At 42.3% G+C, this 27368-nt stretch overlaps 1 protein-coding gene across 2 annotated transcripts in view; it reads right to left on the reverse strand.

Moving 5' to 3' along the window:
- Window positions 1-2106: 2106 nt before the first annotated feature.
- Window positions 2107-27368, reverse strand: part of ube2o (ubiquitin-conjugating enzyme E2O) — a 26607-nt gene continuing 1345 nt past the window's right edge. The window contains exons 2-23 of one of the 2 annotated variants that reach the window (XM_035636573.2): window positions 16371-16430; window positions 15827-15937; window positions 14497-14594; window positions 14301-14364; window positions 13565-13708; window positions 13037-13146; window positions 12594-12744; window positions 12302-12359; window positions 11692-11848; window positions 10725-10880; window positions 9780-9934; window positions 9312-9424; window positions 9023-9151; window positions 8545-8634; window positions 8024-8348; window positions 7084-7451; window positions 6757-6937; window positions 6210-6346; window positions 5475-5678; window positions 4769-4826; window positions 3323-4148; window positions 2107-2939 (exon numbers count right to left, since the gene is read on the reverse strand). In XM_035636573.2, the coding sequence (XP_035492466.2) occupies window positions 2912-2939; window positions 3323-4148; window positions 4769-4826; window positions 5475-5678; window positions 6210-6346; window positions 6757-6937; window positions 7084-7451; window positions 8024-8348; window positions 8545-8634; window positions 9023-9151; window positions 9312-9424; window positions 9780-9934; window positions 10725-10880; window positions 11692-11848; window positions 12302-12359; window positions 12594-12744; window positions 13037-13146; window positions 13565-13708; window positions 14301-14364; window positions 14497-14594; window positions 15827-15937; window positions 16371-16430 (3723 nt within the window). In that variant the 3' untranslated portion in view covers window positions 2107-2911. Of the gene's footprint in view, window positions 4149-4768; window positions 4827-5474; window positions 5679-6209; window positions 6347-6756; window positions 6938-7083; window positions 7452-8023; window positions 8349-8544; window positions 8635-9022; window positions 9152-9311; window positions 9425-9779; window positions 9935-10724; window positions 10881-11691; window positions 11849-12301; window positions 12360-12593; window positions 12745-13036; window positions 13147-13564; window positions 13709-14300; window positions 14365-14496; window positions 14595-15826; window positions 15938-16370; window positions 16431-27368 lie in introns of both variants that reach the window. The other variant, XM_047333822.1, reaches the window with a different exon arrangement.

Raw genomic sequence — 27368 nt, forward strand, 5'->3', positions numbered from 1 at the left:
GTTAGAACTCAAGTTTGTGTTAAATATATACTGTATGTTATTTATATATTTCAATATAATCATGATGTCTGTACAGAGGGAATCAGGCTACAAATCTTTTTTTTTTTTTCTTCTTCAATATATCAATAACAGGCCACTGTGGAAATGTAGACATCATACAGTCAAGTCTTGTGTGTAGCCCATTCAAAAGGCTTAAAGCAACATGTTACATGCTTTGGCTGTAAAACAAACTTCTCGCAGGAATAATAATATTAATAATAATAATAATAATGGTTTAATTCAGAATAATATACACATACACAGAAAATTATACATAGCATCATGTGCTTGATATCTTGCCGGATTTTTGCTTTCGAGATCTCACGCGATAGCTTCACATTTTCTGTTTCTGTGACCGTCGACAAATGAGAGGGAGACTAAGCAACGACGTCACTCAAATTCTTGGCGGAGTTACTGTGTCTGAACTTTACAGCCAGTAAAATGAATTCCTCCAAGAATTATGAAGGTCACATTTTACAAACAGCAGCGCATGTGTGGATTTGGGGGGGGGGGGGGGCTACATGCTACAGCTACAGTAGCCAGTGGAGAGGACAACACCTCCTCCCTCTGTAGCATTAAAGGCAGTGGAGTAAAGACGACGGTGAAGCAAAATCTAGGAGGACAAAATGTCATGGATGCCCGATTGCCACATCTGATACAGGAAAACCAATTTTAAGAGAGAGGAGAAAAAATAATGTAAGACAAAGCAAAAGCAGTAAACAAACCCTCTTTTTGTGTTTCCTTTGTTAGACGCAGCAACTCTTGGCTTATGGTTTTGATCCACACTCATCACAGTTCAGAAACACTCTTTGTTCAAGTAAAACACCAGACATCTCTCATCCAATTCACAGATTATAGCAAGCACAAGGGGGTTCGTCTGACCCGTTTCATATGAATAAAATTATCATCAGAATCACAATTATCTAAAGAAAAATTATTATGCTAGAGGTGGGATGCAGTTATTTAAATGGATGTAAACAAAGACTGTTCTGATTTCCCCAGGAAGCACGATTGGACCAAAGTCGAGTTTCACTGTTTCACAGTAAATTACCGCTCAGAGTTTCGCCTTGACGTCAATAAAATCCTTTTTTTCCACACGTGTGATACATATAGAGAGAGAAGCGCAGAGCACAGACAACAGTCAGGTCAGTGCATGTTTTGCCTGCGTGTTGTAATTCCTGCTGTCATCTTTGTGTAATGAAAGTTGAAATGTGGAATAACTGGACATAAGCAACAAACAATTCATTGTAATATCAACAAACCTCCAGCGTCACACTTTCTGTGATTTGTATTCTGATGTCATTCAACTCTGCACGTGAAATTTTAGGAGGAAGATCATAATTCGGAGATGGCCATGTTTAAGAACTGACCAAAGGGGAGAATGATCAGAGATCTGCACTTTGAAGGAGGAAAAGACTGGATCAGGGTTTTAGTGGTTTTTAGTGTTTATCTAGGTCAGTGGCGGTTAATGCCTAAAGAATGACACAAGCAGCTCTGTACACAATGGTCTGAGATCAATAAGAACATTTCAAGTAAGGCAACATGTTAACATGAGATGACGGAATGAATGATGAAGGTTTTTTCCCCTCTAGTTATTCTTTAAATTGTGTCATTTGCAGTAACGTGGGTTCACCTCCGTAACGCAGAAGTGGAGCATCATGGGTAAAGCTCCTCTCTGAAACAGTTCAGCCTCTGCAACTGTAAAAGCCTTAAACGTATCGAAACGCCGAAATACAACAAGTTCCATTCGGCCGTTGCTAAATTCTACATGGAGCGAATAGAACCTTTGTAGGTAGCGGCAGCGGCTATGTTCAGCTTCGACTCCAGCACAAACTCCTTCACAAACAGTCACGCCCTGTGCCTGGCTGGCTTCTCTACGCACCAGACAGCGACAGCAGTCCGACCTCCAGAGGCGACTCGGATGTAAACGTTGTCACTCGGATGTTCGCCGCGCGGTTCTGTGCGATTTGATTGGCGAAGGAAAAACACCAGCGAGTAAAGTGGACGAAGTGGTGAAGCTGTTGTGGTTGGCAGTTTTACTGACATTCAGTAGGTTCTACTTGAATGTGTGTGTGTGTGTGTGTGTGTGTGTGTGTGTGTGTGTGTGTGTGTGTGTGTGTGTGTGTGTGTGTGTGTGTGTGTGTGTGTGTGTGTGTGTGTGTGTGTGTACTTGTCTTTCTATAGTTGTGAGGGACAATTTGTGTTCAAAACATCATCGTGAGGACATTTTCTTTGGTCCTCAGAACATCAATGGGCTGTTTTGGGGTTGAGACTTGGTTATGGGGTGGAATTAGGTTTATGTTAGTTGGGGTTAGTTTTCTGTTTGATAGTTTAAGTGAAGGGGTAAGAGTGTCCTCACAACATGAGAAAGACAAAAAATTTGTGTATGTGCATGTGTGTTAGTGAATAGAGAAATTTGGCATAAAGCGAACAAACAGCGACTTCTACTAAAAAAGAAACAAAGGATCCTCCCAGTGTGTTTGTACGTCACCAGATTGTCCTTCTGTTTGTCGTAGTGCAGGATGGTTCAGTGATAGTGTCAGTGGTGCTACAGAGAGCTGCGGGTAGTCCAACAGCCAGGATTCAGACAGAGGAGTGGTTATCCGTCAAGTCCCCACCCATGAGGTGGGGGCTTGGTGAATGAGGGGGGTTGGAAGAGGGTTCATGGCACTGGTTTTTCATCTCATTCCATCAACTTTGCATCACACTACTGCCACTGAAGTCAAAGTCCTGCTGAGGCCCAGAGAAACTTTGTCAGCCTCCAGCAAAAGTGTTTTTACCTGCGTCCATGAAAAGGTGAGAGTTTCTATGTGACAGGGTGACTCCGGCAGGTTTGTGCACGTGGGCGAGCGCATGTGAGCTCCAACCCTCTTTATCCATCACACTCATCTGCAGGAACACTGAAGAAAAACAGAGACATTATCAAGTTATATTCAAACCAGAATTTGCTCACTCTCCTGAACAAAGACGCTCTTCTCCTGCAGTCGTGGTTCGATCGGGAGGGATTATGGGAGAGGAAAAAAAAAGGTTGATCGTTGTGGAGTATGGGGCAGCAGGAGCAGTACAGACTTGGAAATGGAGGTAAAGGACAAAAATGTGGGCAGTGCTGGGGGCACAGTGCAGCTCTGGACAGGAGTACAGAAGATCGAAAATTTAATCCCCCCCAGACTAGAAATGGATCCTCCTTTACAGCTTGAGGCTGATGAAAAGGTAGGAGAGACGGTGGAGGAAAGAGCAGGAAGCAGTGCAGAGGAGTGTCGCGGGATGGCGAGGAGGCACTTACTTGTCCTCTGTGTGGTCAGGGAAGGCGGCAGCGGCCAGCGCAGCTCGGTACTGCAGCAGCACGCCTCGGACACTCTTCACAAAGCCCTTAGAGAGCGGGAAGAGCGGGAAGCCGATGTCTGGGTAGCCGCTGCCTTCTGGGAGGAAACTCCGGTAGCTCTTTCTCCGTTTCTTTGGTCGCACCGCTGGCTGGCTTGCCGTGGAGCCCACCCCTCCTCCGCTGACCGTGGCGGAACCTGATTCTGATGTCCCGCCACGGACAGAGCCAGGGACTGTAGAGGCAGCCTTGTTTTCCCCAACCACAGAGGCGTTCCCCTGGCTGCTTTCACAGTCTGAGTTCTGGCTCAGCTCCTGCTGAGAGGCTGCTGTAGTGGAGGGACTGAGCCCTGAATCCTCCAGCTCCTCCTCCATAATACTGGTAACCGCTGCTCCTGTGACTCCCTCCTCGCCAGGCTTACTGGGGCTGCTGTGGGCCACCGCCACAGGCCCCGATCCCAGGGGCAACTGCTCGTCAAGAGGCTCCACGGATGGCGGTCGGTCTTTGGAGTGCGAAGCCCTGCAGGACACGTGGCTCCTCTCTGCAGCCTCGTTCAACTCGAGCCACGCCTCCAGACGGTGGACGAGACGCCAGCCGTTACAGACAAAGTGCTCCTGGATCTCCTGTTTGAAAACCTCCACAGGATTCTGCAGAAGCTGCGTCATAGACTGGACCATCTTGATCAAGGCCATCTCATTGTAACAGCGGCTGTTCTCATATCCCTCCTGAAGGCCTCGGTCACTGTCGAAGCCAGCCTCGTTATAGTAAGGCTCATTCACGAGGATAAGACCTGCAGGGAAAACACACAGGGACATGCAAAAATGTGAGATCGACACTTGTAGATGAATGATTCAAAAATGGCACAGCAGAACAGATTGAACAGATTATACTGTATAGTTTATGATTAATGTGCCACATTAGATGAATGTTAGTACAATAAGTTAGCCAATTCAAAATAAATCAAACCCGATAAACATCAATAGTGGTTCAGAGTGGTTAGTTCACTGTGTGGTGGAGGATTATTTGACTAAATTCTGGCAAGGAAAGGGAGAAACATCACTTTTAATGAACACTACACTGTAAATCGTGAGTTTTAACTCTGAGACGGTCACGGTAAGTAAATTAAAATCAGGACTCAATTCATCTGGTAGCTGCTGGTTTTATAAGAGTGGTGTAATGTCTGTGTGTGAGGCAGATACTGTACATTTGGTTGAATGACTGTGTGCGACACTGCACTTGGTGCTTCTGAGCAAATGAACATATGAATAAAACATTATGTGCTGCAGATAAGAGAAGACGAACAGAGAAAAGTGTGTGTGTGTGAGTGTGAGTGTGAGTGTGTGTGTGTGTGTGTGTGTGTGTGTGTGTGTGTGTGTGTGTGTGTGTGTGTGTGTGTGTGTGCGTGCTAACCTTGTATGGAGATGAGGACTTGCAGCAGACTGGACTTGCTGGTCCACCTCTCCGTTCCCTGTGGATCACATCACCACAAACGTTCAAAACAAGTCAGCACAAATTATTAACAAAAACACGTAAGAGTTTTTTGATTAATAAAATGTGACAGACAAGACACCGTCTGTATGTTTTGTTTAAGATGCAGTTGAAACATCAACCTATGAAAATTCTAGATTGCAAAAGCAAAGTTTCTAATGCATTCAACCTGACATTAAGTATGGTCGAAGGAGTTTTTTTCCTATCTTTATTCAAGAGCTTGGTCTTTTATTTTGAGCATTATTTCTTAATTTCATGTTCAGATTTGTGATTGTTGCTGTCTCTCTCAAATAGCCCTTTTTTTGTTTTTTCTGTGGCCATTGATCACTATGTCTCCTCTCCTGCTCTGCTGACATGTGGTGTAACTCAGGGTTCAATCCTTGGTCCCATTCTTTTCTCCCTGTACATGCCCCCCCCTGCCTAACAGCTGTTGTTGACTGGATGTCGGATAATTTCCTCCAATTTAGCCATGACAAAATGGTCCTGAGGTTCTCATCATAAGCTCTGAGGACATTTTTGCGAAAAATAAAAACAGTGTATTGGTACTTTATGTGCAGATGTTAAGCGGTTTTGTTTTTTTTCCTACAACAAATGAACCTTTAGTTCAATCACCTAAGTCAGCACTCACCTTTCCAATCCAGGTGCCGAGTAGACTGACACAGACTTTGCCGTTGTCATAGAGGTTGGGATTGAGGCGACCGCTGCACTGCGACAGGTAACGGAACAGCGGCGGCACAGCTGGGTAGATGTTGGGCAGTTGGATGTCAAACAGGAACATACCGTCCTCGTAGGGCGTTCGAGTCGGCCCTTTTATCAGAGCAGAAAACAGGTCCTGTGTAGGAGAAAGCAAAAAAATGTAAAGGAGACCATCTAATGAACAACACTGAGGTTAATGTCAGGAAATATGTGAGATAATAACATTATACTTCATAGTAAAGTAACTCACCTTTAACCTTTAACTTTGCATGTATATATCATTGTAAAATACTAATCTCTGGTTGTAACTCGTCAACAAATAAGATACGATGAGGACTTACAGCCTCCAACTTAAACTTCTTGTTTTTAAAATAAAAATTAAAATATCCATAATATTCAATATAATTCCTTCTGCTTTCTTACACTGAGGATCCTATTACTTTGTCCTTCTGCCTGTTGCTGTTTTTGACCAACAAAGCTCACGTGTGATAAAACTTAAATTATGTTTAGTAATCATTTCAAAGAGTGAGGCTATGCATCACCCTTAACTATGGAAAACTGCCACGTGTGTGTGTGTGTGTGCGCGCATTGCAGTTTAAATTCTGGTTCTTTATTTGTGTGCCTTTAAATTAATTTACATCCATGATATGTATGAGCAGAAACCCACCATGCGATCTTCAAATACTTTGACCATGATGCCGTCAGGCAGTGATGTTGCCAGAAGAGCCATTTCCTTCCTCACTGTGCTGAAGAACTTCTTTGCCTCGGCTGGCTGAAACTCCATTTTCTTGAATGAATGAGTATCTGTGACAAAGAGAGAAGACAAATGTGCTTGCATATTAATAAGAATTGGAGGGTACAAATACAACGGCTTGTGTCGGCAGGGAATTCATCATGCTAAAAGATGTGTGTTTGTGATGGACGAGGATGATTACAGAATGGAAATGGGAGGCAGTTGCTGTCACTCATAGTAATGTAGAAATGTGGGAAAGACCTGTTATGTGTAAATGGAGATAGAGTTTAACAGAAACCACAATGAGATATGAACTTTCAATTAAAAATGGATTTTAATGTTACATTATCTCATCATCTTAAGTTTGAAGTTTGTGCTCACAGCTGATATGAATATATCAGCTCGAGACAAAGGTTGGGTTCAAAGACGGAAAAAGGATGGAAGGAAGAAGGAAGAAGAGAAAAAAAAAAGAAAATCTCACCTGGTGCCCACTCCAGCACAGAGAACACTTCTCCCTTGGCACTGGTGAAGGTGACGCCGGGCTTCCCACCACTCTGTTGGCACAGCACTGGTGTGTCACTGAGAAACTCACTGGGCCAATCTTGTCCACCAACCGGTGTCTGGGGGTCTTGTTGGGGCTTTTCCTCTCCAGCTCTCTCCACCTGAACAGTAACACACCAGCAGATTAAAACACAATCAATCAGCAGGAAATGACACAACGCTGCACTTATTTACTTGCTCATTTATTTGGATTGACTGAAAAACCTGTGCACAAAATTAATAAACTCTGCCATGTTGTAACACAAACCTCTGCCCCTGCTCCTCCACTCCCCCCTGCCTCCACCACAGCCTCCATCTTCTCCTCCTCCACGATGGCCACATTATCCAGCGTCTTCCTCAGGTTCTCCTGCAGCTTCTTGATGTCATCCAGGAAGCGTTTCTCCTTGGTGGGTTTCTCGGGGGCTGTGGGTGTCACTGAACTCGCTACATTAGTCGCAGAGGCTGGTTCAGCGGAGGTCGGCGACGTTGGAGAGCCGCCGGTCCACAGCTGCTCCACAGTCATGTTCTTCAAGCTCTCCAGGATCTTCAGGGCTTCTTTCAACTCCCTGAAGCCCCGAGAGGCCCCATCTTTACTGGGCTTCTCCGCTCCATTGACTGCACCTCCTGGAGTGGTTCCTATACAGGCGGAAATAATGATTGTTAACCAAATTACTGCAGGTATAAGTAGAGACCTGTTAAACAGGAAAGGTAGAACATTTTCCATGATGGGAAATCATCAACTGATGTTAAATCCCCAAGAGAACCATTTTCCCCTACAAAATGCCAAGACGAAACATCCCATAAAAAGACTAAAATCAAGATCAGTTATTCCAAAGGCCTCGGTCATTTCTTTTTTGTTTTAAGCAAATATTAATCAAAAAGGAAACTATGCTCAAATTGCTCATGAGGACTATTTTGGCAGGTTAGTGGGCTTACAAGACATTTGTTCATCTACTGAATATTTTGGGCAGCAGGTCGGTTCATGTGGTACTGGCTCAAAATGAACACGGTGTAATGAATGATTTGGACCCCGAGATCTATCAGAGCTACACCTGGTCTGCAACCCAAACCAAAATGAAAGTTGTTCCGTTTTTTCTCTAGCTAATGTTACTTGCATGTTTCTCTGTTATTTAGGTTTTAGCTGTGCAGTTGACACTACTCCCTTGTAAATGAACAACGTAATAGATACTAAAAGAAACGATCCCCACCTCCTACAGAAGACGGACTGGCCACAGCCCCAGATGCTTCTCCCTCCTCTCCAGAGACCGCTTTAGTGGGGCTGGTGACCCCGGCTTTGCTGCCCTCCTGTGGGGGGATGATGAAGGCCGTGGAGCCAGTGGGCGTGGGGGTCGGGGTCGCCGTGTCGTTGACATCGGGATTGTTGACATGGCTATCGTCCTCAGTGGTGAGGCCGTTGTCCGTCTCCCAGCTGTCACTCTCGTCCTCCCACTCCTCAGTGGATAGGACGCTGCTGGTCTCCTCCACAGAGTCGTAGTCCGTCTCCTCGATCTCAGACTCCACATTGTAGAGGTGCTGTGTGTGTGTGTGTGTGTGTGTGTGTGTGTGTGTGTGTGTGTGTGTGTGTGTGTGTGTGTGTGTGTGTGTGTGTGTGTGTGTGTGTGTGTGTGTGTGTGTGTGTGTGTGTGTGTGAATATCAGACTTTTAGCAACAGACATCTAACTTCTAATGGCAAAAATCACATGGAATTTCATGTCAGATTAACACATACCTGTGGCAGGACAATGGTCAAGGAGTTGTCTGCCCACACCACCTCCACTTTGCTGCTCACATCCACCCTGGACACCTGGCCTACTGATGTCTGAGGGAAGGCAGAAGAAGAAGAAACAACAGAAAAAAAAACAATCAGCAACCAAGAAAACACAATATAATGTTACATACTGATGATTATGATCATCACAAAGTCTAACCATGGGTAGAGCTTAAACAATTAAATGCATTCAATAAAATCAGTCAATCCTGACCTCGACATTTTTGGTCTCCTAATGTAATATACTATTGTGATCCCAATATCAATCATCAAGTATTTGACATCTAAAAATTCATATACAGGTTATTCGTTTCACCAAGCAAAAATGGATGCACTTTAGTACAGCAGTACGAAAATAAATTTAAACCTTCCTGAGGTTATAATGTTCAGTTAGTGTTGAAACAGACAAATAAGAGTTTTTTGTTGTTGTTGTTCTCACCTCATTTTCACAGTCGTTCTGTCCGTTCTCAGAGTTCCATATTCTGATGACAATGTCAGTGGTGCGGAAGTGAAAATCTGGGTGATCTGCAATGTCGTACACACTGACATCTTCTTCCACACCGATAACCTGGATTATAACAAACAGCCACGTATCAAGACAAAGACCAACTGCTAATACTAGTACATGTGTTGAAGTTACTATGGATACCACTAACAATTCCCCCTTTTTCCTAAGTCTAACACTCTCAAAAATACTTAAACATTGTTGTTGTGTGCCGCTGACTCACCTCCACGTCGTCACTCGTGGAGTTGAGTTTGATCCACTTGACGACACATGTTCTTCCCCTATGATCACCTGACTGGATCACACCATAGACCCCTGGGTCCTGGAGGGCTTGGGCTGAGGGGAGCAGCCAAACACATTTAAACAGTGTAGAAAGCAACTGTTGTTTAGAAAACAAAAGTAGACAAAATGCACCAGATACCTCCAAATACAAGTATTCATCAAAACAAAAAAGATTTTTCTGGAAGAAAATGGAAACATTATCTCACTAACATTACAGCCTATAAGTAGATCCCTGTATTTCAGCAAATGACCTAGATACTGAAGGTGGTAAAGCGGCTTATATAAAAACACCTCATCACAACTCACAGGCACAGAAATACTTCATTAAAATCTGAAAGTTTAAGTGAATACAAATCTCGGAAACAAAATTCATTATCATAAAAAAAATCATTTTAGAAATTTTCCTCACGTCGTTTGTCGACTACGAAGTCCCCGGGACAAAACTCGTGGCTGTCGAGGTGCTGGATCGGGATGAGGTCGTTTGATCGGATCCCCTGCTCCACCCTCCCGTCCTTCCACATCACATCAGCCGTGGTCTTTGTGGATACAACTTCCACTGCCACCCTGCACAAAAACATAATGCGTATTGCTAAAGCAGATAGGTCCCAATTTACAGAGTTCATAAACTTTGCCTCGCCTTTTATTATATCAAGGACGTTTCTTGCTTGTCCTCTCCTACAGTTCAATCATCAAAAGGTTATAACAGGACAATCCTGCAGCTGTTCTTCTCCTCTACTTCTCTACACTTATCTTCTTCACCATTTATCTTCACTCAACCACTACATTTATCTCCCACTTCTTGGCATGTTGGTCACAAAATCTTTGCTTTGATTGTTCCTTTCTTCTATATTTATGCCAATGTCAGCATCATCTCTATGAAAAATCTGTGATTTGCATGAAAATCACCAAGCACAAAGGAGTCAAACAGTGCAGGTGTGAAAATGTCTTCAAATATCTTTTAATTCAATGTGAAATACAGAATCGCGTGATCATGAGCCAAGACTAGAGGCTCACACCTGAAACATTTCCTTTGGAAAACTTAAACAGAAAATCTTCTGTGGTGCATTTGAAAAAAGAGAAACAAAGTCACCACATTAATCTGATGAGTCGCTACCAACAGAAAAGTTGCCAACCAATATAAATACAGTTGGCCACAAGAGAATTATTGTATGAAAAAGCTTTTGAGTGTGTGAGTTAATACAGAAAACATCATATAGTAAAACAATAATAATGGATTGAAGCACATGGAGATGAAAATAGACAAAAAGATGCAGAAGAGAAAGAGTAGAAGGAATGAATAAGGAAAAAGAGGGGAAATATTTTGTGCTGGTGTGGCCTGCTGCTCTTAACCCACCGGTCTCCGGGCTTGAACTCCCGGGAGAACTTGGTCCTCTTCTTCTTGTGCTTCCTCTTCAGGTTGCGAATGGAGAGTGGGATGCTCTTCTTTCGGTTTGTTCCCAGCCCACCGCTCTGAGAGGACGCTGTGGAGCTCGCAGATGATGTCAGGGAGCTGCAACCAGAGTCACAGTCACAGTCGCAGGTCAATTATTAAATACTACATTTGTGAAGGTTTAGTATTTTGAGAGATGCTGTTTCAAAACTGTGGTCATGTTTTTATGCTGAACAAGCTCATGACTGTAACTTTAAGAAATGTCTGTGAGGCTCTCAGCCAAGCGTCAGCCTTTGGTTGCCAGGGTGACAAAAGATATTGTTACCAATATACATTATATACTATAACCCATATTTCATAAAAATGATACAAATAAAAATAATTACACTGTTTCTATCTGTTCCTCTCTTCATATCACACAAAACAATTTCATTAACAAGTAACTCAACTTCATAAATAAAACAAATTAAAGCATAAGATATAATTAGAGACTAATGTGATTAGATTTACACTACACATCTGTGAGGTAACTCAACTGGGTAAATCACAACAGGTAGAATAATTAGCCACAAATGCTGCCTTCATAAAGGAGTGACTTTTTTTCCTAAAAGCTAAAAAAAACACTCAAACTAGTTTTAGTCTATGAAGCTCTGCCACAGCAAGTGGTCGTGCTGCGTTTTAACTAGTCCAATTACATACTGTGTGTTACTCTCTGACACAGCACATTAAAATATTACCAGGCTTAAATAAACACCCCTCAGACTAAAATCTGCACATTTAATCTACACAAAAAAAAGGTTTCATTTCGAGGGTTATTGCAACAGATCACATTATACTTTACAAACGCTCCTGGAATTGTCCACACACGTCCACACATTCACAACGACGACATTTTTAAACAAGGAACAAACAAACAAAAACAACAACACACCTGGTGTCGTCGGTGTCCTCCGCAGCCTCGTCGTCAGCGTCCTGCTCGCCGTGCTCAGCTGACGCGTCGTTGGTGTTCTCAGAGTCCAGGACAGACGCCACAGGGCCGTTGTTGTTGTTGGGGTGAGACGAGTCTGTCTGCTCTGATTTGTGTTCACCTTGTCAGAGACAGAAACAAAAGAATATGGATGGATGAATTAATGTCAAAATCGGAAAAGGAAATGGTACCATGTACAATAAATACAAGAGCACTCAAGAGACTGCTGACCTCCACCTAAGGCTGAGGAAATTATCCTCCTCTTCTATTTTCACCCCAAACTTGCATTCCCATCTCCATCAGACCTACATAAATCTTAAAATGTGATGTGAAGATATGACCCAAAATGTCAAATTGGATCCAGATCCAGATCTGGTTTTATAGCTCTACTAAAAACATTTTCATTTGTGTGACTATTTTTGGTTGAGTGAAAATCTGGAACAGCAGAGTCTTGCTGAATTCATGACAGAGGCAGCAGAGAGACAGTGACTAGATTAAGAGTGTGTGTGTGTCTGTATGCGTGTGTGAACTGTGTGTTCCCCTGGTGTTTTCTCTGCAGTGTGTCGTTTGGTACCTTGTGTGTCGGCGTTATCAGTCTTCTTCCCCAAATCCTTCTTGAACATCCTTTTCAACTGCAGGAAACAAACACAAAGAGATTGACAATTTGAAGATGATCACGAAAAACCTTTCTTCAAACATACCCCGCAACGTAAATATCTACTGTTCATTGACTAAAACAGGCCATTCACAGTGTTGATATGCCTCTGAGGCGTTAATAAGTCAACTCAAGTTTTTTTTAAGACAGGTAACAACAACCTCTTCATATATAAAGAGCATCATTAAATCTATACTCATTTCATCCACACCTTTCTGGCCACAGGGTCTTCAGGTAGGACAGTTGCTCCCTCGGGTCCCTCACAGGTGATGCGTGTGGCGTCCCCCTTAGCGGGAAAGATGTAGAGGGCCCTCTCTCCCAGCTGCCTCTGGGTGTGGTCGTAGTAGCCCAGACGTCTCACCCTAAACCCAACCAGGAGAGCAACATCACGCCATGAGCAACAAAAAACAGAAACAATAGGTTTCATTTCTTCAATTATTAGACATCCATCAGCTAAAAACCAAAAAATCCCAGCACTGAAAATATTGTGAAATATCACATCCACAAGCACAAATTTCTAGTAATTTACTTGAATTCTAAAATCTGGGAGAGAATAAAACTTAAATCAATGGTTCAAAAAAAGAGGATGACTATTAGAAGCTGGTATAGCTTTGTGGGTTACACCTCTGACTTTGGACAGAGATTTCTACAGACCTGCAGAGATTTTCCTGTGCGATGGTGGATGGAGGTGGATAGACGCTGTCAGAGCCTTTTGGGGAGTAGCTCTTTGTGATCCACGTCACCTTGAGTTCGACCACCTTTACCTGAGGAAAGCACAATGACACCGCAGAGACCATTCAAGATAGAGAAGTAAATGTTATCCCCAATTTATTCAAGGTTATTATGACTCTACTTCATTTGCCAATAAAAAGGAGAGAGACAAGCTTTGCACACAGCAGCAAATAAAATATACAAAGACTTTTACTAGCAGTTTGTTGATTACATTTCCTTGCATCTAACCCACACAGATCATGGCCTGTGTGTCCATGCATAGCTTTACATGAAGGTACAGGAATAACAAATGTTTAATGATGATACCTGGTTATAATGACTAGATGCCCTGAAATGTGTCATTCTCTCTCACACAAACAAATGAAGAGAGGCTGCATGAAAAGACTACTGGTGTTAAGTGTGATATGCGAAAAATAAAAAAGACTATCATCATTGCCATCATTGTCTTACCTCTTCCACCACCACCCTAAACTTGCACTTCCTGCTGAGGACAGGTTTGACCCCTGACAGCCACTGTACATTAGAGAAAACTTTGGCTGGACCAATGAGGACCTGGCCTGGGTAGAAACCATACGCCTCGTCAAAGAACAGACCCTTTAAAACAACACATAGAACAGTAAACATAATGTCAACAAGTATAACTGAAAGAATTCACTAGATAAAAATGGCAGAAGGTTTCACAAATACAGTTGTTTGCAATGACATCTTCTGCATGTTATTGCTTAAAAAGTTAAAACATTCCAAAAACCTTTGGGAGAAAAGTTTTAAACACAAAACCGATTTCTAGGTCTAAACGGAGCACTTTAGTTGTTTTTCTTTCTTCAACGATTTCTGATAGCTAGTTAGGAATGCAGTACAGGGATTTAATGAAAGTGTCTAAAATGCCATTAATAAGCATCAGAGTGTACATGGTGCACCACCAAGAGAACGAACGATCTCTAAACAATCTCTAATTAAAAACAGTCGAACTACAGTCTGAAATGTCAGACTTGTAATCCCTAAATCCCGGGTTGCAATAATCCTCTACAGCTACAATCAGTCAACTCATTTTAACTGTCTACAGGATCTAATTCCTGATTAACAACTGTTCTGTTCAACTTGTGGCAGCAGAGAATTCAATTCTTTTAAAAAAAGAGAGAATTTACACCTGAAGTGACTGGCACAGTAAGAGCTTGTGGCTACGTACCGAATCACTGACATGTGGACAGACGTCGTAAAGTTTGGCACCGTCCTCCACACTCATGGAGCACCTGGAAGGAGGCGAAGAGAAAGAGACAGCTGGTTGACATCCACTGGATTTGGCATTGATAAATCACAGTCACAGTACATGTTAAATAATCACAGACTGTACACACGCACAAACGCACGCACGCACGCTCTACCTGGCTCCATTGGAGAGCTTGAGGATGATGTGATTAGTCAGGTCGTACACTTTCCCCAGCCAGAAGTCGTAGGCAATGTAGTCGCTGTACATGAAAGACTTGGGGAAAACAATCACAAGAGGACAATGATCAGTTTTTAATTTTCATCATGAATTTTGATGTTGGACACAATCATCAGGACATTAACATTCACCTGGTACCCCCAAAAAAATTGCAGCACTAGAAATATACCTTGTGATTAACTAATTACATGGATGTGATTGTACTGATTACTATTAATTATCAAAACCTTTTTTTATTGTAAACTTTAAAAACAAGAACTATGTAATTAATTTTTAGGGACAAAAATAATAGCTACTTTTCAAACCTTTCGTAAGGCAACAGTTGCTATGCCAAAAGGTTGCACTTCAATTATTTTACTTTGTTCACGCATCAGAATATAGCCAGGTTTTTGTGGTAATGCTTTATTTTATGGTTCCATATTTTCCAGCTAATTTCCTGAAGGCGTCAGCATCATTTTCCACAGCAGATGTTTTGACTGGTCACAGCAGGACGGGCACAGCTGTGTATTATCTTCACCTGTGCTCTCCCTGCTGTGCCATGTCAGACAGTTGGCTGAGGCCTTCAATTCTGGTTGTTTTTGAAGAAAAATGGAGAAAGTACAATTATTTAAGTTTTTTATAAAATAACTAAGAAATGATGTTGTGAAAAGTTTACTGATGTTGATATCCACCTGACTATCCCAAAAAGGACTAAGAGTTTCAGGTGTAGTTTGTGCAGTAACACAGAATTCTTTTTTTTGTAACTGCTGAGTCATTGATATTTTATAGCACCTAGTGGATTTTATTTGTTGATCAGCTTCAGTTTGAAACAAAACTTAATTGAATTTTAAACTTATAGTATCTGTAAGTTTAAAATTCAACCACTAAGCATAATTAAATTAAATCAATACTTAATAATTAAGTGGATCTATAATGTATGGCAGTTCAAGTCATGAATCCAATTTGACAATTTTTGTTTTAAGAAGTTTTCCTTCTTCAACATCTGTTTCTAAACAATTTTTCACTGATCTAGAACATCATTTGCAATTTTTATCAACAAAAAAAATATAATGAGAAGATACACTGGTAGCAGCTTACAATATATCTCCGCTTTCCTAATTATTAGAGATCAGAATATATTAATTAATTAATTAATTAATTAATTAACAGCTAATACCAGCTAATTTGGGGAACATTTCCAGGAGTTTAGCTGGAAGTTGCAGGATCTGTAAAACAAAAACTGCCACATTGTTAGTGGTTTGTTGTTACGTGAAGTGTTCCTCTCTTACCCAGATGTGCTGCAGGTCTTTGCTGTTAACTGGATACAGAACACAGTTTGTTCCCACTAGCTTCACTGCACACTCAATGTCAATGTTGGTCACAATACCACACTGGTTGTCCTGTAATGCAACAAACACAGCATGTCATCAATCCATCATCACATTATCTACATTATCAACAGAAGCCCTTAGTTATTGCTTGTAAGATTTTAAATTGTGTCCAGCAGTATCACTGGTTTTATGGTTTTATGAACAAGATGTTTGAATTTTAGCCAAAAGAATAATCATATCAAAGTTTAATGTTGTATCTATATTCAGATTGATCTGTTGCACTGTTAATACAAAAAAACTATTTTCAGTCCTGTGTCGACCTGCAACAATATTCCGGTCATGTCTGATGCAGCATATGGAACAGAGCGGTGAGCGCTGATATGACTGACAATGGCAGAGATGATTGAAAAGGACTCGAAGTAACAAGACAAAACGAAACAGGTGAAGTGAAAAAGGAGAGTTGGAGACAATGAAAAAAATGCAGACGGAGGACTCCACTTACATTCGAATTGTTCCGTCGCACAATGTCTCTGATGACAATAGATCGATCTACGAGTTTCAGCTGTAAGAGAAAGAGCGAACGAGATTAGAAAATGGTGGCTAACAACTGTTCGCCATCAAGACATCTCACGCCAACAGACACTGCTGTCACTGAAACTGCATCGTCGTTTTCTTATAATAACCCTTACAGCAGATCAGTGACCCTGTGGTGAACTATTCCCACCGAGATCGTGACAACATAACTGATATGATCAGTCACACCCTTGTCCTGCCCCCGGCTCACTGCCATGAAGACGGCGACATGCACAGTCAGCAGAGGCTGAACGCCCCCGGAGAGGAGACTGTCTAAACAGACACAGATCACAGAGGTGGCCGGCATCAGACCCCAGCAGTGTGATGACCACTGATGTCAAGAAATACAGTTTCACAATAAATAATTCATCAACATGAAATGCACATGAAACGGCTAAAACACCATAAATTAAAGCTCAGCTAGGTGTAAGTTTCATCACATAGTGAAAGACTTGATGGTTCTCAGCAGCACTGTCCTTTACCGAAATGAAAGTAAAGATAATAAATTACATTGATAGCACGTTAAACATTTCAACCATGGATTTAAAAAACAGAAAACCGTGGTTGATGGTGCACATGTGATTTCACTGTAGAAAAATGTGACTAAATCCTTTAATAGATTTTATAGATAAGTTATGTAGAATTGAATGTCTGCTGTTGTAAAACTCTATTCGTGTATGTATGATGAATATTAACACATTTGGAAAACTTTTGTCTTCATCAGCAGATTGGTTGATATTTAGTTTTAGTGGAAGTTATTTCTGGGCCTTAGAGAGTTAAACTGAAAATGTGCCAGTAATAATAAGCACGAGTTATCAGGAGATGATATTCGATGTATAAAGTGTCCACACAAGTGAACGCTAGTTAAAAAAAGAAACAGGAAATTGTTGAGAGAAAGCTACCTGTCGGAGGCCCAGCAGCTTCGACACGGCACAAGCTGCTCTTTTGGCAGGTGGTGCACAGTGGCAGGCAGAGGAGTTAGGCAGAGACAGATGGAGGACGAGGAGGAGAATGTAATTGGGGAGTAAAGAGCGTGAAGAAATTAAAAACACAGGGCCTGCTGCATATAAAGTAATGATGGGGAAGAGGGGAGGAGCTTTTTATTGAAATTTCACCAAACTAGGGAGAAGTGGATGCGCCCATGTGGGCAGACTGCACGCTGACTGATGATTGACAAAGATGAGAGGAAGAATGAGTTTTCAATTATAGTCTGTAGCTATTATAGACTTAAACTGTGATGTCACATCCACTTTTGAACCCATAAGTCATATCACCTCTTAAACTGAAAGCAGTCAATATGTTCCTTTATTTTTTTATGACTGTGAGGAGGACATCCTAACATCCGACTAAGGGCGTAAATACAAGCAAGTGTACACATTCTCACACTCCCTTTCACACCCAGACACACACAGGGACTTGGCCGTGTTTCTGCTTTGCCTCAATGTAACCCTACTCCACTGAATTCTGGGAGAGGAAGATGTGTGCGATCAATGGGTCGCCATGTTCCCTTGTAATCTATTAAACATCAGCCTGTCTGCTCTGCATGTCTCTACTGCTGGAGCAAAAAAAACAATGACCAGTATGTGATTCTGCTGGTCAACCAGCTGTTAGGACATGGATGGTTGCCAGTGGTATAACCCTCTTATTATGTGCAATTTTTATTTCTAAATTAATGATGGATATCTTGCAACTGTATTATGTAAATTATACTCTGCAGTGAGAGTGATTCCTCTTCAGTTAGAGACGTCGAAGAGATGTCTGTCTGGGGAGACTGGTTTCAACCTTGTATGGTATAGCCTAAATTTGTGAGTTCCTTGTGCGGCATGTAAATTTTTGTGTTGGTCTGTTCATTGTGAAATGCGAAACCATCTGATCCAAGTGTCTGAATTCAATCTTTCTCCTGAGGACGAAACTCGTCTATCATCTCAAGAATCCACTCTGACCATCACCCTCCTTATCTGCTATGCATCCTGATTCACCGCATTACTGTAAACACACACTGCAAAATGATCAGAGAACTAGACTGCTAGGTTACAACAAAGCAGCTGACTGTTGCTATGGCTCATGCAGTGATGATGAGAAGAGAGGTGGTGGCCACAGAGTCAGACAACAAAAGAAAAGCACAAACGGATAGGAGTGTGTCTGCGTGTATTTGGAGATGGAAGACAACAGTGGCTGCCTCTCCGTCCAGGCTGAAGAGGCTGGACTGATGACATGAATCGATGGAGGACAGCATTTGCTCGGACTTCCCGGCCTAATTAACAGAAGTCATTATTCAGGTGCTGTACAAGGGAGAGGAAGAGGGGGAGAAAGAGACACTGCAGAGGACTGCAGCCCCGGGCCACGCCTGTTCTCCACTCTGACAGACTGTTTACCACACCAGGCTTTCGCATTCTGACTTCTGTCTCATTTCTATACTGACAATTCATCCGAACAGAACCCCAAGGGCAAGTCAAATGGATTCAGAATTAACAGGCAACACACACATACTCTATGTATGATCCTATAAGTGAAATTCCATGCACACATGCTGTTCAATATCTACCGGTGATAACAAAGGTGCAGTCAACATGCAGCGCTACACCACCTCAGATATCAGCCTCTGACAAATCATTGGGGGAATTAAATTTACAATTTTCCAAGAGGATGAGAACAGATATTGATGAGAGGCCCTCTGGATCATCACTATCAACTCCGTTGAGCCCTATCAATTCTTAGAAAACTCTACCTATTTTTTATGGCAATATCCCCAAATCCACAAGCTATTACTGTAGTGCCTTTTAAAAAATGCATTCAACCCAGATTTTGCTCCCCATTTTTTTCTACGAGGACTGGGGAGATCTGGATTTGTTCAGACATTTCCCCGGACTATTTCAGAGGGGCTGAATGTGCGAACGCAAATGTTGCTCCGGACCTTTACCAGAAATTTTTCCTGCCAGCACCCTAGTGAAATTTCTAGAAAATGTTCGAGTGAGCCCATGTGAGAATACAACAGGACAATTTCTGGATTACAGAAAGTGGGCGTGTCGATGACTGTAAACAGAATCACTGCTTTCCACAGGAGAATTATCATCAAATCCTGACTATCACAGTCTGAATCAGACAATCTACTGCTGCATTTATCATATGTAGATGGAGTTAACTTCCCGAACATTTTCCAGAGTTCTTGTATTAAAAACAGCTACAGATTTAAATCTGATTTCATTTAGAAATACAAAATCCTAAGAATCTTTAATGTCCAGCCAGTTTGAAAGGGGGGGTTGATCACTCGTAACATACTGGTTGTTCATATCTTTCTTTTGTAACTGTATAGTGAAAAAATATATATTATATAACATCAAAGAAGAATTTGTGTTATGTAGAATTTGCTTTTGTTAGGCTGCTAGACTAAGCAAGGTCAGTGGTCTTTAGAAGTATTTTAATTAGTAATAAATTAAGACATGTCTGATATCCTGGGTACATTTTTTTTCTTTTTTTTTAAGATATAGGTGTGTTTCCTTAAACATGGGGAACGCAAAAAATAAAATCCAAATCAATGACAATTCCTTGCAGCCTTGGTTGACATGGCGATAAACAACTGAATCGTCCATCAATCCTCACACCCCGATTCCTTCTTCTCGCTGCTGCAGGACAGAGCTGTCTGACCGAAGGCTATTGATTGTGATGCACAGGCAGGGTGCACAGCTCTATTAAAAAGACAGCAGGCACAAGGCCTTTAACCCACCAACACCACAAGGGGAACGAAAACAGAACAGCACAAAATATCCACTTTAGACCAGTTTCCCTACCATGTACTAGTTTGAGAAATGAATGAAAAAAAAGAAAAGGGAAGAAGGCGACAAAGGTTGCAAGACACAGAGAGGTGTACACAAGGAGGAGGGAACAGAATGTGAAATCAGAGAGGAAAAGATGCAGTCGGGAAGTGGCTGAGAATATAATACAAAAGAAAGAGTAGGAGAGGGGATGAAGGATACTCGAGAGGGTCAATCTTGAAGATGGAAAAAGTGAGGGGGGAAGATGGCGAAGGGGAAGGGGGTGCCATGAGGGGTAGACAGGGTGTAACAGGAAGAAAATGAAGATGAGTAGTGAACGCGGCACAGAGGAGACAGCAGCCAGACACTCGGAAAGTGGGAGATCGAGACGGATCCAGTGTGAGAGAGGAAACAAGCAAAAGCAAAAGACAGAAATATACAAGAGTGCAGAAAAAAACGCAGATAGAGAGAAAAAGGAGGGGAAGTTACAAGGGGTAGAGAGAGAGCAGACAGTCTCCCCACTGGGCAGGGCCGACACTGCAGAGGAAAAATAGGGAGGATGAAGAGATGAGGAGAGAGAGAGGAGATGCAGGGAAAGATGACTGGCGGGGTGGATGCAGGCTCCAGGAGCCAAGTCATTTCAGAGTCTATCTATTCCCCTGTGTGTGTGTGTGTGTGTGTGTGTGTGTGTGTGTGTGTGTGTGTGTGTGTGTGTGTGTGTGTGTGTGTGTGTGTGTGTGTGTGTGTGTGTGTGTGTGTGTGTGTGTGCGTGCGTGCGTGCGTGCGTGCGTGCGTGCGTGCGTGCGTGCGTGCGTGCGCATGGTCTATACAGGGAGGAGTGAGAGGATGAAATAAGATCCATTATCTCATGGCAGGAACAGGACGACCATCTAGTCATGAGTAAGAGGTTTACGGGATGGGTTCGGAGAAGAGGAGAGAGTGGGGGAGGGTGAAAAAAAGAGGAAGGAGGGTGAGAGGGGAACACAAGACGGTTTGAGGAGAAAACAGTGTGAGAAGATAGGATTGAGGAAAAAGGTGGAGCTGGCGGTAGAGGATGGAAAGGGAGCAGGGAGGCAGAGGGAGGAGAGAGATGGAGCAGGAGGATAGGAAAGGAGCACTTTCGAGCATAAGATGAGGGTTAAAAAGGAGGAGAGAAAAGTAGTCATGTGTCCCTGTCATATCAGATTTACGGGAAATACAAGCTGCTGACATTATCCTCCAAGTGGTGCAAGTGGGATTTCACTGGCAGGGTTGGATTTGCCAGACGTGTAGTCGCAGATGTGCATTGATCAACACAGGTAGACAGGAAACAACCAACAAGTGATGATCAGCTGTAATGACTGATTAACTTATAACAACAGTATCACCCCATAACATCTTAGTGATGAACAGTTACTTTAATGAAGTATTAAGACATATAAATTTTCAGCTACAGATTGCTGTACCGTTAGTCTGTTGTTGTAGTCAAAGCATGAAAAATGGATATGAGGGAGAGGGAAAGAAAGAAGAAATGTTAAAGGAAGTAAGAGTAATGTGACAGAAGAGGAGGAGCGATAGGGGAAGACTGCATCAGAATCACATGAAGGAAGGAAGAGAACGGAAAAAGAGGATCAACGAGGTGAAAAGTACACAGAGAGCACGGCGGTTTCACAGCGTGTCCCATTTCACACTTGGACAACAAGTCAGTTTCTCTCTAAAAGCCCAGAGAGCGGAGGCTAAAAGGGTAAAAACGTGTTTTTCATCCCGCCTCTTCCCGCTACCGCGCCTCTTCCTTCACCCGCTGAGCAGGCTCATCACCTCATCACAGGCTCATCACCTCATCACAGGCCAACATCCTTCCGTCACCCTGGCTCATCGTATGATGACAATGACACAATCTCAGCTGCCCGAGAGGAGCAGCGTGAGCAACAATACGGCGAGGGATCAAGCGACATAGATGCAACAGTGTCGCCATCACGGTAGTATCTCCAGATACTATGATAAAGCAGCAAAGGTGGAAAAACTGAGGGCAAACTTAAACTGTATGCAACAAACATAGCTTTGTTTAATTTCACATATCAAAAGTTATGCACAAATAAAGCAACCAGTGCATTAGACTGTTTGAATCAGCAGTGCCATTGCGATCATGCAACCAACGCGTGACGCGGTTTGTATTTGTGTGGCTGCGTTTTCCATTTCAGTGAGTAGAACAATCAGCAGAGACAAGTCCCTCCTCATTTTTCTCTTTCCTCACACAATCTAGACAGCGAGTCAGTTCAATAACATGATTATAAGTACCTTTTTTTTTAATGCATCATTACTTCTAATGCAAAAAAACCCACAGTGCTTCCAGTGTGAATGAATTCTGTACAGCAGATGCAGCCATCCAGAGTGTGCAGGCAGACGGTAGTAACACAGGTGAAGGGACTTTACAAAGTAAGGAGAAACTAAAATTAGACCCGAGTATCTTGCTGAAAATGCATGTTAATTGTCATTTATATTAGCCATAGCTTCTTTTTTTGGCAATACAGCAAGTCGTGGAGGACACTAGAAATCAACATGTTGACAATGTCTGACCGCGAGGACTGTTCTTGCTTTTAGTGTGTGTGTGAGTGTCTGTGTGTGTGTGTGTGTGTGTGTGTGTGTGTGTGTGTGTGTGTGTGTGCGTGTGTGTGTGTGTGTGTGTGTGTGTGTGTGTGTGTGTGTGTGTGTGTGTGTGTGTGTGTGTGTGTGTGTGTGTGTGTGTGTGTGTGTGGTGTGGGGTGTGTGGTGTGTGTGTGTGTGTGTGTGTGTGTGTGTGTGTGTTCACTCCTGGGCCTGCCTGCCACCTGCTCTAAACCATAACTAAGGCTCTGCGTACCAAAGCGCAGCTTTGGCAACGGCCTCATGTCCCAGATTACACCGTCGTCTACCAGCCAACCTTAAGCACCTGCAGACGGCTCCTAAACAAACATGTTGAAGGAGGCAATCCATCAATCAACCTCATCTGAGGGCGTTGATGCTGCAGATTTGGAGAAGAATGTATAGTTTGAAATATTTACCGGGGACCGTTTTCACCGTTAGGCACTTCATCAGCCTAAAAAGTCATATACCCACAAATTTCCACAGATTTTCCCAGCCAATAGCATTTTAGTAAAGCAACGTAGTATATCGTAATTACCTTCGCCAATGAGGATCTGTTTTAGCGCCTGTCCATTTTGAAGGATAACACAATAACTACAGAATGGATTTCCACGAAACTTGGAGGAGGGGACATGGGCCAAGAAAGATCCCATTTAATTTGGGGGCGGATCCAGGATCCCCCCCACGCATACACACTTTCTTTAACACTGCAGAATAGGGTGTTTTTGGACATTTTCCCAGATTTCCCAGGGAAGAATTCATGGATCTAGATGACAAAAATGAGGCATATTTAGGGGACTGCTATCTATGGGTGTTTGCAATTTGGTGTGCATCCAAATAAAATCCAGATCCAGCAGATCGAATCAATTGCTGTGTGCAGTGTGGTAGGTTAACACAAGCACGCACAAGATCCGTGTGAATATTTGAAAGACAAAAGTGTGCAGTTTGACCCTGACATAATAGCGGCTAAGTTAATTAGCATGTGTAGACTAAATAAACAGACATCACTAATGTGATCACTCTAGACTGCTCAGTGGGAGACTAATGTGTCCACTGCACACTGCTGACAACCACTTCAAACCACACACACAACAAACGCTCATTTATAGTATCGGAGGGTTGAAGATACAGGAAAATGATACATATTGTTTTCCATTTTACTGAAAGATGCTTTAGTTCCCATCTGTTTACTCTTTGAAATATTGTTTTTAAGATGGTTCTTTTGGTCAAACTGTGTTGTTCCTCCTACTGTTTGGCTGAAGAACCTTTAATTCTTCACAAGTGATTTGGCCTTGTGTATCAACACCATTTTAGGTGCTTAAAATTGTAGCAGCTAAAATGCTTTTGGAGATCCAGATATGAATGAAAAACCATTTCTGTGACCATAAGCAGAGGACGCATTGGTAGCAGAGGATGCTGAAAGAAATCTGTGTGGTGAAGTGACTTGAATGACTTGAGTGACTATTTCTTTTAGGAAGGAGGTGGTTGTATTCTGAAGGTCAGCAGGGGTGTGACCAGACTTCTGGAGTTGGGTGGATGGGGGTCGGGGGCAGGCAGGGCCAGGCCAACAGATGGGAGTGATCCTGCTGTCGGACTATCCAACACCTGCAGCATTCGCCTTCTTCCTACCACTTATACTTCATGTTTAATATAGAATTCATTTTCTTTTTAACATATATGACTAGTCAGCAACTGTAAAGTCAGACAAACAAACTAACCAGATAGAAAATGTGTAAATTTTGAATTACCATTTTCACTTTCATGTTGAACTGACTTCACACAAAGCTTTTCCCCCAGTTTGAATAAAATCAATAGCCAAAGAGATTGATTGTCAATGTATGACATCATGCTTTTCCATGTTAAGGTGACGGGACAAAGGGTGGGGGAGTCACACTACAATGCATAACATCACTGCTACTGCCGCTGTTAAGAAACAAACCACAGCTCTTTCTTTGGCAGTGATATGTGCGATATTGTTCCACTTCAGAATGTTCTATTCACCTGTACAGGTTTATCTAACTGACAGAGATTGATTTTTTTTTCTTCTTTTTTATATAAATCGGACTGGTTGACCAGCTTGTGTCTCTGAAACAAAATCAAAGACTACCAGCACAAGGTAAGGCAAAGATAAAAGGAGTAAAACCACAAAAATCAATGCTACTTTACTCTAATTTTGTGTGAATTGCAACTGTAACCATGGGGTCAAGAGCCTGCTAGATGTTGAGTGAAATGTACTAAAAATAAATGAAATCCGTCTGATGGTGGCAGTTTTCAGGAAAGTGGCGCTTTAGGACTGCAAAGCTGAGGGAACTGTCACAGGGCAGAGCAGCAAAACTAAGATTTCACCCCACGATGGGCTGGGAATTTAAAACGGATCAGAGAGCAGAAGGTGGGACCTTCTCATTTCTAGGACTGAAAGCCTGCACATTACCATAACAGCCATCTGGTACCTAACCGTCTCATTACATCCACCAGTCAAAATTTTGGTTTTGTCTCATTTTACATTCTCCTCATGATTTTGACTAGCCCGGGCCGGCGTAGCCAGACTAATACTCAAATGCGTATTAGTCTGGAACCTCTCGGTTCATTTTTGATTTCCAAGATGCGTTACCAACGGACGCAGAGCAAAATGCTGCCGTACGCAATTGGATAGACGTACAACCATTGAGAGTAACGAATCATGTGAGGTCTGTTGACTTCCCGATGAAGGGGATCCACACCGAGTCTGGCAGAGAAAATTAAATGAGCTCCAAGGCTAGGTTTTTACATCCAAAATGACATTTTTAATTTACCGATTAGGGGTGGGAGTAACTTAACATCCTGGAGCTTCAGACTGTATGGCGGACTTCTGCAAGCAATCAAGGCACATAACGTAGTGCTGACTTGATCATCACAATTTAAAAAAATAACTGAAAACCAAAAAATGAACTTAATCAAAATCACAAGTTGGGGGGGAGGAAATCCAACCGGGTGCCATGGCAACCAAAGCACTGCTATGCACAGGAGTACAGAAAATCCTGTGCTACACAGACAGAGCAGTTCTTCAACACCCTCAGCAAATCTAATGTCATCTTTGGCCCACTGATCGGATGTATACGCTATTGACTTTTACATATTCCTCCATATGATCCGGAAGGAACTAGGGGATCCCACCTGACTAAGATAACAGAAAAAATTTAATGCACGACAGTTATTTAACTCGTCTCCCAATTATTTCGCAGTTGTTTTCGCAGTGCCAGGTAGATTTTGGGTCAGTGTGGAAAATGATTGTCTTGTTCTGCAATCATAGACAAAGAAGAGGCAGCGTCCTTGTTCTTAAAAAATTATGTATCTATTATCTTCCCATTAAAGACACACAGGAGGCTGAGATGCATTGAGCATCTGGCCATACGTACTTATGGCGCAAAATAGTATCACTTAACACGGTGGCCAAAAATAGAACAAACATCCAATAGAAAAAAGAAAATAGATTACCTTTTTTTGTAATCTTCACTATAAACTGCAAGCTGCTAAAATCAGGGGTTTACATGTATGCAGATCAACATGATCAGTTTATACTCAATCAATACTGGTATTGGTAAACAAGTCAAGAACATTTTTGTCGATAAATATTTTTATTGCGAGAAAATGTGTCAAGTGTTGCTGTTTTCCCTCCAGTTATCACTGCTGGAAAAAATGTTTGTCAAATGTTTTAACTGAGAATAAATGAGTTAAAGGTTTTTGAAAATATCATCTTCAAGATATGCAATTTACTGCAGGAAGCAATCCTGAATTATTGATTGGAATCATCACCATGCTCTCAGGATACACGTAACTAAGAGGAAGCCTGCTGAGACGGGACGTGTGGTGCACGAAGATAAGCAAATGAGAACTGACATTGTTGCACGCGCACGCGCACACGCGCACGCGCACACGCACACACACACAACAATAAAAACAAAATACACGTGCGGACTAGCACACACTAGATCATTTGTGGACACAAACTAGTACAGTAATGACACAGCATTAACACACCATGTGGTGTGTAAACATCAGTCTCATTGTCAAAGTGTATTTGTTGGGACAATGGTTGAATGATGCTCGGGCCAGAACTTTACTCATTGAACCCAGAGGACAAAGCAGGTCAACAGAAGGGCCCGGCAACAGGCTTCTTCTTCTGGTCCCATCCTGCGTCTCTAAAATGAGCTGGTACATGAGCTTATTCCAAACTCTGTGACCCTGTTCCACAAAGCCCAGGAGAAATCTAGAGGAGCACTGGAGAATCTACCCCACTGTGGGTTTCCCCCAATTCTTTACCAATTAGTTATATTTATCATTTGTCTGTAAGACAAGAATGATGCTCAAACAAACACCGGACAATAGATGTACAACTGATTTATCCGGGTCAAAAAAAGGACTTACACACGTATATATACCTTTTCTACTGTACACACAATGCCTTTAATGTTTCAATCTAAAAAAAAAAAGTTTGCCAAACTTAAATTGGCAATGAAATTTAGTGCTGCACCTGGGGCCGGAAGAGGGACGTTGACCAAGTTGGTGTATCGACATCATTTTGTAAAAATAAAATT

The sequence above is a fragment of the Scophthalmus maximus genome, chromosome 8, assembly GCF_022379125.1.
Source record: "Scophthalmus maximus strain ysfricsl-2021 chromosome 8, ASM2237912v1, whole genome shotgun sequence".
Lineage (NCBI taxonomy): Eukaryota > Metazoa > Chordata > Actinopteri > Pleuronectiformes > Scophthalmidae > Scophthalmus > Scophthalmus maximus.